Source organism: Vigna umbellata, chromosome 8, assembly GCF_029865625.1.
Source record: "Vigna umbellata cultivar VRB3 chromosome 8, Vumbellata_1.0, whole genome shotgun sequence".
NCBI classification, from domain to species: domain Eukaryota; kingdom Viridiplantae; phylum Streptophyta; class Magnoliopsida; order Fabales; family Fabaceae; genus Vigna; species Vigna umbellata.
Window position 1 is genome coordinate 4,460,290 of NC_142172.1, and position 15,883 is coordinate 4,476,172.

At 37.6% G+C, this 15,883-nt stretch overlaps 1 protein-coding gene across 3 annotated transcripts; it reads right to left on the bottom strand.

Moving 5' to 3' along the window:
* Positions 1–3,750: 3,750 nt before the first annotated feature.
* LOC124830785 (syntaxin-71-like) lies at positions 3,751–15,079 on the bottom strand. 3 transcript variants are annotated; one of them, XM_047304601.2, is made up of 10 exons: positions 14,919–15,079; positions 14,520–14,792; positions 14,296–14,421; positions 13,681–13,840; positions 13,480–13,565; positions 13,292–13,360; positions 12,519–12,563; positions 12,341–12,403; positions 12,163–12,239; positions 3,751–4,017 (listed from the first exon to the last, which is right to left on the bottom strand). In XM_047304601.2, exons 2-10 carry the CDS (start codon positions 14,673–14,675, stop codon positions 4,002–4,004), a joined length of 798 nt encoding a protein of 265 aa, XP_047160557.1. In that variant the 5' UTR covers positions 14,676–14,792; positions 14,919–15,079; the 3' UTR covers positions 3,751–4,001. The 3 variants fall into 3 exon arrangements, with proteins under 3 accessions (XP_047160557.1, XP_047160556.1, XP_087952687.1); XM_047304600.2 differs by lacking the exon at positions 14,919–15,079 and having other exon boundaries at positions 14,520–14,869; XM_088096561.1 differs by lacking the exons at positions 3,751–4,017; positions 14,919–15,079 and having other exon boundaries at positions 12,159–12,239; positions 14,520–14,870.
* Positions 15,080–15,883: the final 804 nt, after the last annotated feature.

Below are 15,883 nucleotides of genomic sequence, written 5' to 3' on the forward strand. Positions count from 1 at the left end.
AACATGCTCTCATATATGCTTAAATAAATTTAATACAATGATCAAAAGCATATAACATGTAAATATGGAACATGTAACACATAATATACATGTGTTATTAATTATGTGTTGTCATCATCAAAAACTCAGTTATTACTGAGATTGTGGGTTCAGTCAAACCTTTGCTCTCCTATCAACAATCTCAACAATCTCCTTTCAACATTTATAAAGAGACTATCATCATGATTGTTCTATAGACACATTCCAAGCCTTCTGATTATTTTACTTCTTCTCAAAAGATGAGCTCAATCAAATGTTTTAATTGGTTAGAATATATGAACAGTACATGACTAATAATTCTACCAAAAGAGTTGTGCTCTTAAGAATAGAAGACATATGGATAGTGAACATTCTTCATCTTCTACTTTTTCAAGTGATGATAAATGTGTTATTGAAAATTTGAATGGTAATTTGTTAATGATTAAACAAATGGTTTTTAAACATAAAAAATATTTAAATGATCTTCAAAGAGGGACTTATACATTCATTATTAATAAAGGATGTTGTACATTTCAATTAAGAGAATGTTAGATAATTCTTTTGTGTTAATCATTACTTTCCCAAGTGCATGCAAACTTCAATGAAACATTTTTTAGTAAGAGAGTAAAATGTAGACCACAAAAGAAAAGTACAAACAAAAAAAAGATACGAAAAAATATAAAGGGAATAACTTTTTTTTCAAAAATTAAGGAAAGTTCATCAAATAAATTATTATTAACTTTACCATCTTTGCATTATTTTCAAAATAATAATGAATTGTATTTTGCATCTTTAGGTTTGAAAGACCAATCATGTGAGGTTGAGTACTTAAACAAAGGACTTAAGGTACCTCTTGGAATATTAAATCTCTATATTTTTGTAAGGGCTAAAGATAATAAGATATTTCAAATCAAGAGCATGCACATCTTATTTGGCATATGAAACATGTGCATAAAACAAACATTAGTTCTTTGAAAATAAAAAGTTTCAACATAAACAGTAAAGTTTTGAAAGCTTTCTCTTCGAAACATGAAATTGATTCTATTTGAGGAAATTCGAAGAGATAGAAAATATAAAAATTGTTACTAATAAATTTCTTTTGAAACTAAGTTTCTTTGATGTAGTAAAAGGAAAAAAAAAATCAACTTTGATCTGACATATTATATTTTTTTATATAGGTCTTCTTAAAAACTCAAGGTCGAATTCTCTCCAAAAATTGGAGAATGAGGAGTGCATGGACAAAAAAAAATATTTATTAGAAAATAAAATACTTGTTCGTGTTTTTAGAAAAGAATTCACTTTGATTGTAAATTTTAGCATTTACCTCTTTGTATTTTTTTTTTGTATTTTGTTTCATAAATTTTGCAATTTAATTCTTGTAATTTCCCTTCCTTAGTATAATATTTTATTCAAACCTTTGATTACATCTAATTACACAAAAAGAAGTGAAAATGATATTCGTACTTGATGTTTAAATTTAAATTATTTTTCAAGTCTTAGTTTTCAATGAATATTTTATCCTTTTAATCAAAGTTCTGTTTAAAATATGAGTGTAAATTTGAAAACATAGTAAATAACACTTACAAAGTTATGAATATTTTATTTTCCTACACAACCAACAATATTGGAAAAGGACAAAGTATGTCAATCCACTTCAGCACTAATTAATGAGAACGCATAGATCTAAAACTCAGAAGAAATTTTGTTGATAAGACAACTGTGACAAACAAGATATTCAAGAAAAAATAAAAAAGCATTTTATAGTAAAGATGTGAAATTTCATAACATTACCAAATTTCATGTAAAAATTATGGTTGTTCATTTGATACAAAGCTAAGGAATAAGAAAACGGAAGCTAGGAAGTTGTACTAGTGACAAAAGATGAAGATGCTTTACAAGATGAAGATGAAGTTGGTGCAAGTTTACCATAAGTTTTTCATAAGACATTCAGTATAACCAATTAAAATCCAATTGTCTCAATCTGTACCAAACTTCCATCCAATAAAAGCATTGAAGGTTGTACCAATTCTACAATTTTAGCACTAGTGACATCAACACATATCATGCCTATATTTGTATATTTTGGTTGCTAATGACTACTTTATAATTTTATTTTGAATAATGAATGGTTGAAATTTTATGTATTTTTCTAATCATTGTCCTTTTATAATTGCTTATATTATGTCATTGATTATCTTCAAAAATTATGCTTCAATATTCTATATAAGCCTAATTATGTAGTAAATCCCAAATTCTGCATGCACTTCATTATCATTGGATTTAGAGTAAATTTTTCAATTCTATAATACATGAAATTCATGACAATTTGATTTACATTACTTATATCAAGTTATAGAAAAAGCATCATGAAATAATAGTAATTGTTACAAATTAATATTATCTATTATATGTTAGCAACAACTTACAACTAATATAATAAATACAAACAATGCAAGTGTCATCATCTTCAACACTTTTAACTCCACTGAACTATGTATCACAGCCACGAATTTAGCTCTTTGTATCTTTTATTCCTCTCTTCCATTTTATTTTACTTTTATGATATCCCGTAAATTATTCTCATTTACCATATTTTCCCAAATGAAAAAGTGACAATTATTTGTGTGATCCCGCAATATAAAATCAGCTTAGAAAACATAGCTTTCATGTCATAGTTAATTACAACTTTCACAAATGAAAAATACAAAATTTTGTTACCAAATATCAAATACTCTTAAAAATACCATATGTAAGCATTTTTTTTTTCAAGATTTTTTAATACCCTCATTATTATTAAGCTTAGCACAGTAACACCTACATACATCTATTAGAAGAACATGGAGAATTATTGAGCTCCTAGAAGAAAACTTGGAGAACCATTAAACCTATTAGAACTAACCATGATACTCATCCTAAGATTAGACCTTTGATCACCACTACTCGTCTTACACTGATTAAGATTTCATTGTAAAAAGCAAATTGATTTAACTAATAATAATGTACATTAGGTGGAAGAAAACACGAAATTAGTAGTAAACATTAGGACAACTTTCATGACAGTTACAAATATTAACCTCAACCATAAAAACATTCATTTCAGTGAACAACTTCTTCCATGAAAAAGCATAAAGCTCTTGAAAATGTGAAATAAACAAAGATTGAAAAAGCAACGTACGTCGCACCTAAGGTTTATTATGAATTTCACCAACAAAAGAGATTAAATGTAAAACAATGAATTTTTCATGGACACATTTGTATGAAAATTAATTTAGAAACTTATCAATCAGCACAACAATCATTCATGGACAAATCTAGATATTAATTCTTCGCTCTTGCTCCTCCCCTGCTATAAATGGATATATTAAATTCAGGGGACACAAGAAGTAATTTGAGAATGTACATAAAGCAAAGGCCCAAACCCAACAGATGCTTTAGGGTAGTGGAATTAACCATTCGTCACTACAGCCACAATATCCAGCAATAAAATCACAAATCCATTGCAGATATTGGGATTTAAACATAAAGTTGTCGATGCCACTCAACTTCTATAAACACAAAGTGACATATGACATTAATGAAGGAACGAAGATATTAGTGACAAATCACAATATTTTCAAAACTTAGATTTTCTAGTCAGGTAACAACAAATAACTAGTTGAATAAATTCTTCTCATTCATTACGCGGGTCCCCATATTTTTTACCATCGTGTTTATAGCTAACTCCAGCTAGAATTCCACACCACTCAACGAACATCCTTCTTAAATCATCAGCGTCAAGCTATAATATATTTAATATACCAAACGTATAGAAAATAAGCAGCAACAACTATTTAAGATACTAACATGACTGCATACACAGGACTGATTATAAAGAAACGCACATCTCACAAGTAGCAGGAAGGAAAATAAAAAAAAATGAAACGAAACGTTGTTCTCAAAATACAAGGCAAATCTTCGATCATCCATCAGCCTTTGTACATATATCATTTCTTTAGTACGCTGCAAAATGAGAACAACAAGTCAGACGTCATGAAACAGATTACACCATAAAACATAATGAAATTAAAATTCAGGAATACCATCAAGAAGAGACAAGGAAATAACGCATGCAAGACTAGTAAACTCCACCATAAAACACATGCTGTGATATTAAAATCGCAGGAATGCCATCGGGAAGTTGAAAATCAGAAAGGTGTATCAACAAACAGATAAAGCATCCAAGACTTGTAAACAAACACGTGCTATTATATTAAAAATCCAAGTAACGCCATCAGAATGTGACAAGGAGCTACTATCGTAATAGATAAAAAATATTAAAATTTTTGGATAGAGCATAACTTATTTCAACACAATTGCGTTAAAAATTTGATTTATATAGTAGTTTTTCATTTATGGATAATGGATTCGGATTCTATGCTGCTCAACGTTAACATAAGTCCTGTTTAATAATAAATCTTGATTATTTATAAAATTTATTATTAAATCTAACCGATCAAATAAAATCTAACTAAAACTATTGAATATAGTAAAAAATAGATATGGAATTAATCTCCCTTGTGTCTAAAGAATATAGGATAATATATTAATAATGAAGAATGATACAAGTATTCATGACAACAAAACATAAATATGGTAAATAGAAGATATTCTTACAAACAATATCAACAATACCTACCAATATTAAACATCTATATTCCCTGATTAACAATAGAGGCTATGTTTCTCTAATTAACATAAAACTACCAATATCAAATATCTATATTTCCCTAATCAACAATAGAGGCTATGTTTCTCTAATTAATCTAAAACACAATATATTTAACACTTTCCCCCATACTGATGTATATAAATTGTATGTACCCAAGTTTGTTACAAATATAATCAATTATCGGTCCTCTTAAAGACTTGGTGAAAATATATGCTAATTGAGTTAACGAACTTAGTCTTGATGTTTCTAGATACAATCTTCTCTAGAATGAAATAACAGTCAATCACAATATGTTTACAATATGTTTGGTCCTCTCATGAAAGAGAGGATTAGAACTGATATGAAGAGCCACTTAATTCTCACATATAAGTGTCATTTGAGTGACATCTCCATATTATAACTCTCTAAGTAGTTGAGGCCATAAGTCTATATTTTGCTTCAGTACCAAATCTTGCCACAGCATTTTGCTTCTTACTCTTTAAAGAGATCATGTTACAACCAATGGAGACACAATACCCAGAGGTAGAACCATATAACAAACATTTTCCAAGAAATCCTTTAATGTACTTTAATATACATATGACTACATTCCAATGATTTTCTGTTAGGGGCTGGAAAGTATATGAGAGAAAGAGGTATAGGAGAGAGAGAGAGGGGGACCGAACGGTAGATGGCGGGGACCGAACGATAGATAAGGAGGGACGACCAGGCCGAACGGTAGAAGGCGGGGAGCTAGTTGGCCGAGCGGTAGACGAGGGAGGACGACCAAGCCGAACGGTAGAAGGCGGGAAGTTAGTTGGCCGAGCGATAGACAAGGAGGGACGACCAGGCCGAACGGTAAAAGGCGGGGAGCTAGTTGGCCGAGCGGTAGACAAGAAGGGACGACCAGGCCGATAGAAGGCGGGGAGCTAGTTGGTCGAGCGACAGACGAGGGAGGACGACCAGGCCGAACGGTTGGGAAGCGAGGAAGCATCCTAAATGTCACAACAGTTAGGATGAGCGGAAAATTAAATAAAGTAATAAGAGATATTCTGAGAAGATATTTAGCAGAGGATAATTAGAGTAACGAAGCCATATTTTAGTATATTATTGAGTATAAGTTAAATATAGTAAATAAGGCTAAATATATTCGTATCAGATAATTATAGGATTATTTTATATTATTCAGTATCTTTTGGGCAGGAATTAATTAGTATAAATAAGGGGGAAGATTAGGGTTAAGGGCATGCTTTTGATTTGTGAGTTTTTGTAAGAGAGGTTATGCTCTCAGGTAATTGACGGACATCCTGCTCCCAGTTATTGTTTGTTTGCTTTGATACCGTTATTTCAATTCAATAAAGAGGTTTATTCATCTATTTACCATTGTTCATTGTCTAGGAGTGTGTGAGAGGTTGTATTTCGCTAGTTGACATACTCAGGTACGTAACAATTAGTCCGACCTGCCGGATCCTATTGAGAGGAGGAAAGATATCATGGAGGGAAGAGTAAATGCAATTGAAGGGACATTGGAGGTCATAGAAATCTCCATGGGAGGATTGGAGGCAACAGTCTAGGAACTAGTGAAGATGATGGGAGAGCGAGGTCGATGACATGAAGGAAACTCAGATGGAAGTCAGGGGTCTGTCAACGGGAGAAAGGATGAGGAGGGCGAGAGAGATGGCGGCAGGCTAGATGGTGGACACCGAGAGGAGCAGCCCAATTGGAGGAAAATGGTAGATTTACCCATTTTTGAAGGAAGTGATCCGTTGAATTGGATCAACAGAGCGGACAAATTCTTTGAGCTACAAGGAGCATCGGAGGAAGAAAAGTTGCGCCTAGCCTATATCAGCATGGAGGGAATCGCGGGACACTGGTTCAGATTCTGGAGGGAGAAGGCCAGGAACCGTTCGTGGGTAGGATTAAAGGAATCAATGGTGATCCGTTTCGGAGGAAGAAACCGGGGAACCGTCTTCGAGAGACTGGCGGCATGTAAACAATCAAGAACCGTGGAGGAATACATCCAAGAATTCGAAGTCTTGGTCGGCCAAACAGAAACAATACCCGACGCACAGCTAATGGGGTACTTTATGGCAGGATTACAAGAGGGGATCCGTAATCAACTCAGATTACTTGATCCGAGAGAGTTGATGGACGTTATGAGACTGGCAAAGGACGTGGAAGAGTTCCAAGGTGGTGCGAAGGTTGGAGGTGGAAGTATGATCAAGAGCCAAACATGGGGGAAACCGAACGGTTGAGTGACGAGGACAGAACCCAGTCGGCACAATCAGAACCGAACGAGAGTCGTAGAGAGGGGAGGACAGGAGGAAAGGAAGGGACACCAAGGAGAGAAGTGGACCGATCGTCTTTGAACAACAAAGGAAGGAACGTGCGGGATTTACCCTATGCGGAGTATGTTAAACGAAGGGAAGAAGGGAGGTGTTTCATGTGTGGGGGACCGTTCGGTCCAAGCCATCGTTGTTCGGAAAGGAGTCTTTGGATGCTGATACTGGCAGAAGATGAGGAGGAGGGCGGGGAAGAAGAAGCTGAGACCGAACTCAACCAGATAGAGCTATCGGCCTTCTCGACAGGGGGCCTCACCCAGCCCAGAACGATGAAGTTACATGGACAGATAGGGGAGAAGCAGGTGCTGATTTTGATTGACAGTGGCACCAGCCACAACTTCATAAGAAAGGAATTGGTAGAGGAGCTGGCATTACCCGTAGTAGATACCCCACCCTATAGGGTGAGTTTGGGAGATGGGCAGAAAAGGGAGACGAGGGGGTGTTGTGAAGAAGTAATGATTCTCATGGGAGAAGTTGAGATCACCGAACGGTTCCATCTGTTTGAACTGGGCAGAGTTGACGTAATACTGGGGTAGAATGGCTCGCTAAGCTGGGAGAAGTAACACTGAATTGGAAGGACCTGACCATGGTGTTCGGCCAAGAAGGAAGGTAACCATCAAGGGAGACCCGACCTTAGCTCGGCGATTGGTGGAACCAGGGGCATTGTTCAAAATGACAGAAGTGAAGGCCTGGATGTTGGTATGGGAGCTCAGGTGGACAAAGACGAACAGGGGAGGAGAACCGTTTGGTAAGGAAGGAGGACCGATCGGTCAGGGACTGACGAGGAAGCAGAGTCAGGCAATGGAACAAATTTTGGATCGGTATTCAGGGGTGTTCCACGAGCCGCAAGGGCTGCCACCGGATAGGGGCATGGTACACCATATACCACTGAAAGAAGGTTCGGACCCAGTAAACGTCCGGCCATACCGATACCCTCATGTGATGAAAGGTGAGATAGAAAAGCAGGTGGCCGAGATGCTGAAGACAGGAGTCTGAGGCCGAGTACCAGCCCATACTCGAGTCCTGTGATATTAGTAAAGAAGAAGGATGGCAGTTGGAGGTTTTGTGTGGACTATAGAGCCCTTAACCGAGCAACCGTACCTGACAAATTCCCATTCCGGTCATAGAAGAGCTATTGGATGAGTTGAGAGGAGAGAGATATTTCTCCAAAGTGGATTTGAAGGCAAGATACCACCAGATTCGAATGGGAGAAAAATATATAGAGAAAACGGCCTTTTGGACACACCAAGGTCATTACGAGATCATGGTGATGTCGTTCGGCCTCATCAACGCACCAGCCACCTTCCAAAGCGCGATGAATAGCCTGATGCAGTCTTATTTGAGAAAGTTCGTACTTGTGTTCTTTGATGATATATTGGTATATAGCCGCACTTGGGCAGAGCACTTGGAGCATGTCGGTTTAGTGCTAAGGAGGCTAGAGGAGAACAGCTAGGTGGCCAACAAGAAAAAATGTGAATTTGGCAAAGTCCATATAGGTTATCTTGGTCATCGGATATCTGAGAAAGGAGTGGAGATGGACCAGGATAAGGTAAGAGCTGTGGTAGACTGGGAGAAGCCCAATACGGTGAAGGCTTTGAGGGGGTTTCTGGGCCTGACAGGATATTATAGGCGGTTTATGAAGGATTATGGGAAGATTGCCAAGCCACTGACCGATCTTCTTAAAAAGGGGCACTTTACATGGATAGAGCAAGCGGAGGAAGCCATGGCTAGATTGAAGAAGGCTGTTACCACTGCACCAGTGCTGGTTCTGCCTGACTTTGACCAGCCTTTCCATATTGAGTGTAATGCATCAGGAAGAGGGATAGGCGCAATTCTCAAACAAGGGAAGGGGCCCATTGCTTTCTTAAGCAAGGTGCTATCGTTGAGTAAGTCGGTGTATGAGAAGGAACTGATGGCTTTGGTCCTAGCCATACAACACTGGAGACCCTATCTATTGGGTCAAAAATTTGTGGTCCATACTGACCAAAGGAGCTTGAAATACCTTTTGGAGCAGCGCATCACCACTCAGAATCAACAGAATTGGATTGCAAAACTCCTAGGGTATGATTTTGAGATTGTGTACAAGTCGGGGGTCACCAACAGGGTTGCCAACCCCCTGTCTCGAAAGGAGGAGCAGGACACAGAGGAAAAGGAGTTGAGAATTGTGGCTAGACCGTATTGGCAAGACTTCAGGGAGATTCTGGAGGAGGTTGGGGCGGATGAAGCGTTACAAAAGGTAATAGAAGACCTAAGAAAGGATTCCAACTCGCACCCCTCGTTTACTCTAGAACATGATCGGTTACACTATAAGGGGAGGCTTGTGATTTCAGCTCACTCGGCCTGGGTGTCTAAGCTGATAGCCGAGTTTCACACGACTCAGACAGGAGGGCATTCAAGGGTTTATCGGACTTATCGCAAAGTAGCACAATCACTTTACTGGATAGGGATGAAGAAAGCAGTGACTAACTTTGTTGCAAGCTGTCTGGTGTGCCAACAGCATAAATACCTGGCATCCTCTCTGCAAGGGTTACTGCAGCCTTTGCCCATACCCAACGCCATTTGGGAAGAGATAAGTATGGATTTTATCGTGAAGTTGCCTATGTCCCACGGGTATGATGTTGTGTTGGTAGTAGTAGATCGTCTCAGCAAATATAGTCATTTCATACCATTAAAACACCCATATTCCGTCCGTACCATAGCTGAAGTGTTTGCGAAGGAAATTGTCTGGTTGCATGGGGTACCGATATCTATCGTGAGTGATAGGGATCCACTGTTTCTGAGTGTCTTCTGGAAGGAACTGTTTAAACTGCAGGGGACTCAACTGAAGATGAGCACAGCATATCATCCTGAGTCCAATGGGCAGACTGAGGTCGTAAACAGGGTGTTGGAGGGTTATCTGAGATGCTTTTGCTAGAACAACCAAAGGGATGGAGCTTAGTACTACCCTGGGCAGAATATTGGTATAATACCAGCTATCAAGAGGCGGCAGGATGCACTCCTTCTGAGACAGTGTATGGGAGATCTCCACCTTCTTTGCACAGGTTCATACCAGGGGAAACCTTAGTGGAAGCAGTCGGTCAGGAGTTGCAGGCAAGGGACGAAGCACTGAAACAGCTAAAATTTCATTTAGCAAGGGCCCAAGAACGGATGGTGAAACAGGCCAACAAGGCAAGACGACCTGCAGATGTGGAGGTGGGAGATTGGGTGTACTTAAAGATCAGACCACACAGGCAGACCTCAATGCCATCCAGACTACATCCTAAGTTAGTCGCACGGTACTTTGGACCTTTCCAAGTCATACAGAAGATCGAGGAAGTGGCCTTTAAGCTTCAACTACCAGACACCGCACGGATACATCCAGTTTTCCATGTATCTCAATTGAAGAAGGCAGTAGGGGAAAGAAGCTTGGAGAGGGAACTACCAGCAGACCTGCAGGTGGAGGGACTATCTTTTTGGCCAATCAGAATTCTGGATAAAAGACAGATACAGCAAGGGAAGCACGAGGTGCCGCAAGTGTTAATAGAATGGCAAGAGGGGGGACCGGATGGAGCAACATGGGAAGACGCTCTGACCATAAGAGACCGATACCCAGACTTCAACCTTGAGGACAAGGTTGAGCTTCAGGCAGTGGGTAATGTTAGGGGCTGGAAAGTATATGAGAGAAAGAGGTATAGGAGAGAGAGAAGGGGACCGAACAGTAGATGGCGGGGACCGAACGGTAGATAAGGAGGGACGACCAGGCCGAACAGTAGAAGGCGGGGAGCTAGTTGGCCGAGCGGTAGACGAGGGAAGACGACCAGGCCGAACGGTAGAAGGTGGGAAGTTAGTTGGCTGAGCGATAGACAAGGAGGGACGACCAGGCCAAACGGACGGGGAGCTAGTTGGCCGAGCGGTAGACAAGAAGGGACGACCAGGCCTAATGGTAGAAGGCGGGGAGCTAGTTGGCCGAGCGGTAGACGAGGGAGGACAACCAGGCCGAACGGTTGGGAATAGCGAGGAAGCATCCTAACTGCCACAGCAGTTAGGATGGGTGGAAATTAAATAAAGTAATAAGAGATATTCTGAGAAGATATTCAGCAGAGGATAATTAGAGTAACAAAGCCATATTTTAGTATATTATTCAGTATAAGTTAAATATAGTAAAAATTAATTAGTATAAATAAGGGGGAAGATTAGGGTTAAGGGTATGCTTTTGATTTGTGAGTTTTTGTAAGAGAGGTTATGCTCTCAGGTAACTGACGGAGATCCTGCTCCCAGTTATTGTTTGTTTGCTTTGATACAGTTATTTCAATTCAATAAAGAGGTTTATTTAGCTATTTACCATTGTTCATTGTCTGGGAGTGTGAGAGGTTGTATTTAGCTACTTTACGTACTCAGGTACGTAACATGAATATTTATTTCTTTTATTAAATTTTCATATGAAGTAGACTCTTCCAAGTCTACGAGTTGGGTTTATGAGTCCAGTCTACATGCCTCCCACACGTCTATGTAGACTCTCGAGTTTGGTAACCTTAAATAGGACTTCTCCTATTGGTCATGAATACTGATTGTGATCAGGAGAGGATCAACTTTCAAATTAAGCAAAGTCCTCTAGTCCTAACAAATAATTATAATAATGCGTTCCATAACATGATTACCATCTCTGCAGAGTTTATTATACTTTCTTTTATACGACAATATCCAATAAATTCATTTGGCTAGAGTAGTTTGCAAATTAGTTTGAGGGAAACATTCAAGTTTTACAAGATAATCATGATTCACAGAACATAGGTGATGGGATTACATTCTAGAAACCACGTAAAGGAATATGAAATATGGGCTAGATGGGAAAAAAAAGATTATGTCCTGCATTAAAGGCTGCATATGCATACTAAGAATGTGAGAGAAATGCTTTATTAACAAAGGCAAGTCCAATCTCAGACTTAAAGAGCAGCTTAAAGCCACCATATGAAATATATTTTAAATCTTTAATCCAAGGGAAAATATGAAATTGTACTCGAAATTTCCCAGACAAGATCATGTCAGTAAATACACCAAAATTTCCAGTATTCAAATATAGCAAGACTATAAAGTGCCGAGAGTTTTTAATTTCATGAAAAGAGATAGGAGTCTTACTTGTATAAGTAGGCAGCAATTCCCAAAATTATAATCAACAAAACAATATCAATACAGAAGTTTCGACTGGATCGAAGCTGGATGGAAAAAAATACACGTATTAAGATTCAGAAAAAAATCTCACCTATTGAACTACAAATTCATAGAAATCTAGACATATAGATTGTAGTTAGATAACCTGGTTTACTGTGTCTTTAAGTCTAACATTTGTATTCTTAAGGTCAGATGATGCCTTATCCACCTGTAATGATGACAAACAATTGAGTCATATTAATTTCACCTTCCTAATTAAAGTTCTAAAAGCCAACATTTCCAAGCAGATGCTTAGGCTACAGGCAGAAATTGATAATTCTCACCTTAGTGTCAATTTCATCCATGAGAGGAACTTGTCGATCCAGTTCCTGTATTTGACACACGAATAAAGACCTTAAATTAAATTGTAACACATGTGCACACACACAAGAGAACATAAAAGCAAGGTTAAATTAAAAAGTTGGTCCTATACCTGACAACATTTTCTTATTTTAGTCCCTAAATAAAAACACTCGTTTTAGTCTCTACACAAAATAATGTTCACAAATTGATCCTTGCCATTTTTCAAAGTTATAATGGTAGTAGATTCGGTCCCTATACTTGAAACTTTTTATTGCTTCAGGGTTATATCCGATTAGTAATCCAGTCATTGTGGTTCACAACCTGGATCTTAAAGTTAAAACAAGTGTTTAAATTGTCAACATAAGTGAATTGTTGGTTATCTCTTGACCGACCTATGTGAATCTAGTGCCAATTCCGGAAAGATATTCTGTTATCAAATGATTAAGGGTTTAACACAGTAAAAAAGGAATTTGTTTTCTAGTACTCCAAGCTTTTAGCCTTAAGAGTTTGTTTTCTAGTACTTCAAGTTTTTTACTTCAGGCGTTTGTTTCTCAGTACCTAGGATTTTATCCCAAGAAAATCCAAGGAGAATCTCCCTATAAATGCAAGGCAACTCTGACTTGGAAAGGGAACTTGAATGCTCTAGTTTGAGACCACTTAAACTTTGAACCAGAAATAACTTTCTAGTAAGGGACTACACAATGATACAGAGACTGAATTTATAATCTAACAAAAATCCATAAAAGCAACTGACCTCATTCATATCATGTGCCATGTTTTTCAATGTATCCAATCCTTCAGCAATCACATCCAAACCTTGATCCTAAAAATATTACATGCAGTTAGATTTGAAAGTTGAATCATATTCTTGGAGTGCCATCCAGTAATCAACCTAAATCTAAAAGACATAAGCAATCCTCTCAACTTCTATAAGTTACTTGCCTGTTTCATTCTACGCATTTCATATTCCTGCCTAAATTGGCTTGATTGCTCAGACTGTTGAAAGTAATCTTCATCAAATTGCCCATCTGTATATGAGATGATTGCATGATTCACACACTTTAGCAGAGTCAATCGATAAAAAGGCTCCCAAGGATGAAATATGGTAACTGCATGAACCTGAGACGTGGATAACTTAATTACCTGAATCGAACTTAATTTCAGGACGTGAGGCAGAAGAAGCCCAGCCTCCGGTTTGTTTTGGCACAGGAGGAGACCCATCTGGGATGGCTTGGATTCTGTCTGGCAATGAAAGAGCCAAATCATTACGGGCAGCAAATTCTTGTGAAGATAAACCCTTGACCTGTGGAAACAATGAATCATGCATCAGATAAAAGTACTGTCATTCATTTCGAAACTGTTCATGCTATGAAGTTACTAAGGGCAAAATAAACTTGAGGAAAAATAAATCAAACTTAAGAAAGCAAGTACGTCAAATGGAATAAACTCGTTAGAACTATTAGATTCAAATACTCAGAATTACAAGATTTCCTGAAACCCGTTCGAAACTGGAGTTATGGTAGTAATAACTGTTATAATACAACAGAAAACTTAAATTTACTTTTCAACTCTTGATCATTGTTCAAATTTTATAAAAGGACCCTTCAATTAGTTTAAACAAACTATCCTAGATGCTAACAAGTTCCTAGTTAGATTAATTCAGCAACAAGGTTAATGAGAATTCACAATTAAAACACCTAAAAATCTCAAGCAATCATTTTCACAGGCCAGACAATAACCCTAACAATAGAATAAAACCTTTTTCACAGCCAGTCTCTGCAACTTGGGAACCTCCTCCAGCAACCGAGCCTTAGTACGACGAATCTCCGCATTGATCGCTACAGCAGACGCCTTACCTTTCTCCTTGGAAGCCGTTTCTGCTTTCTGCACAAACAATCAAAAGAAATACATATGAATTTCCTCCAGTACCAAAATTCTCCAACTAGGGCACAAACTGAGTCATAAGAGTTTCGGCGGCATACCTGAAGCAATGCCTCGATGTCGGCGTCGACGGAGGCGTAGAGTCTGGCGAAGGCATCGTCGCCAGGGACATTAGAATCGCGGTGCTTCTCGACATCGTATTTGTCATACTTCTTGCAAATGGAATCGACTCTGGTGAGAATGTCGATGACACTCATACTGTGGCGGTTTCGAAATGAAACACAGATCTCTGACTTGCGACGGTTGTTGCCGACAATAACCAACCGATGACTGTTGAAACGGAGTTCGATCTGGTCGTTTCAGTTGGCGCAGAACTGAGAAGGGATTTCAAAGGGGAAAGAGAGATCATGAACAGCTGTATCAACACAGCGATGAACATGAAACAATTTTTTAAATGAATTATTAAAAAATTCTTTTAATTTGGTAGGAGTGGGACTTACCTTCGTGAGTGGTGGGTGTGAAAAGTGTTCAATTTACAGCGTGTGGTGGACTTGCATATGGTGTGGTTAATTTCAGTACAGACAACGTTAGACGTTACCTAGCAGTCGGTAACTTTGATGTAAGATTTTTTAAATCTATAAATTATACAAAGAAAAGACACATTTGAATTTTAAAAAAATGGAAAACAAAAAGTTATTAAGAATTAGCTGAAACTGGAAAGAATGTAATCTCTTAAAATGCAACAACGGGGTTATGTGAAATAGAAGAACGTGGCTCGCTATATATTTTTGTGTGTTTTTTCTTTCTTTCTTTTTTTCTTTGCAGTGCTTCTCACGTCTATGAAGATAATTTTTTCTCTTTAAGTCACATTTTACTCTGATAATCACCCACGCCTATGTTTTTTTTTCAAATTTTTGCTATAGGGTTCATTTCAGTACTGTGATAATATCTGCTTTCTCTTCCGTTTTATTTCAAAACTAGGATTAATCATTAATGAAAATAGGGTTACGCTCTGCTTCTGTATGTGTTGTGACGTCTGGAATGGTTTCCATTTTTTTGGACAGCTTTGCCTTTCTTTACGTTATTTACGGTTTCATGCTTTGGGTAAGTTTTTGATATATTACTCCAAGTTAATGATTAGGTAAGATCTCCAACTCAAATATTTCAATTCAAATTTAAATCCTCAATTGAAATTTTTGGTACCTGTTTACTTGATTGGGGTTAGATTGAAGCTAATATGTCTCTTTTCATGTTAATTTCTTTGTGTTAATTGTTCTTTAATACAATTTGATAACTTTTTAACTTGTTTAGGCTAATTATAGTAAATTCTGGACAAACAATTTGGTTTAAGTTAATCAATTTGTTCTAATTATCTAATTAATTGGTCTAATTCCTATGAAACAATCATGTTACAAGGTAATTACTTTACTAATTACTTTAGTCAAACTATTTATTACATTTTATG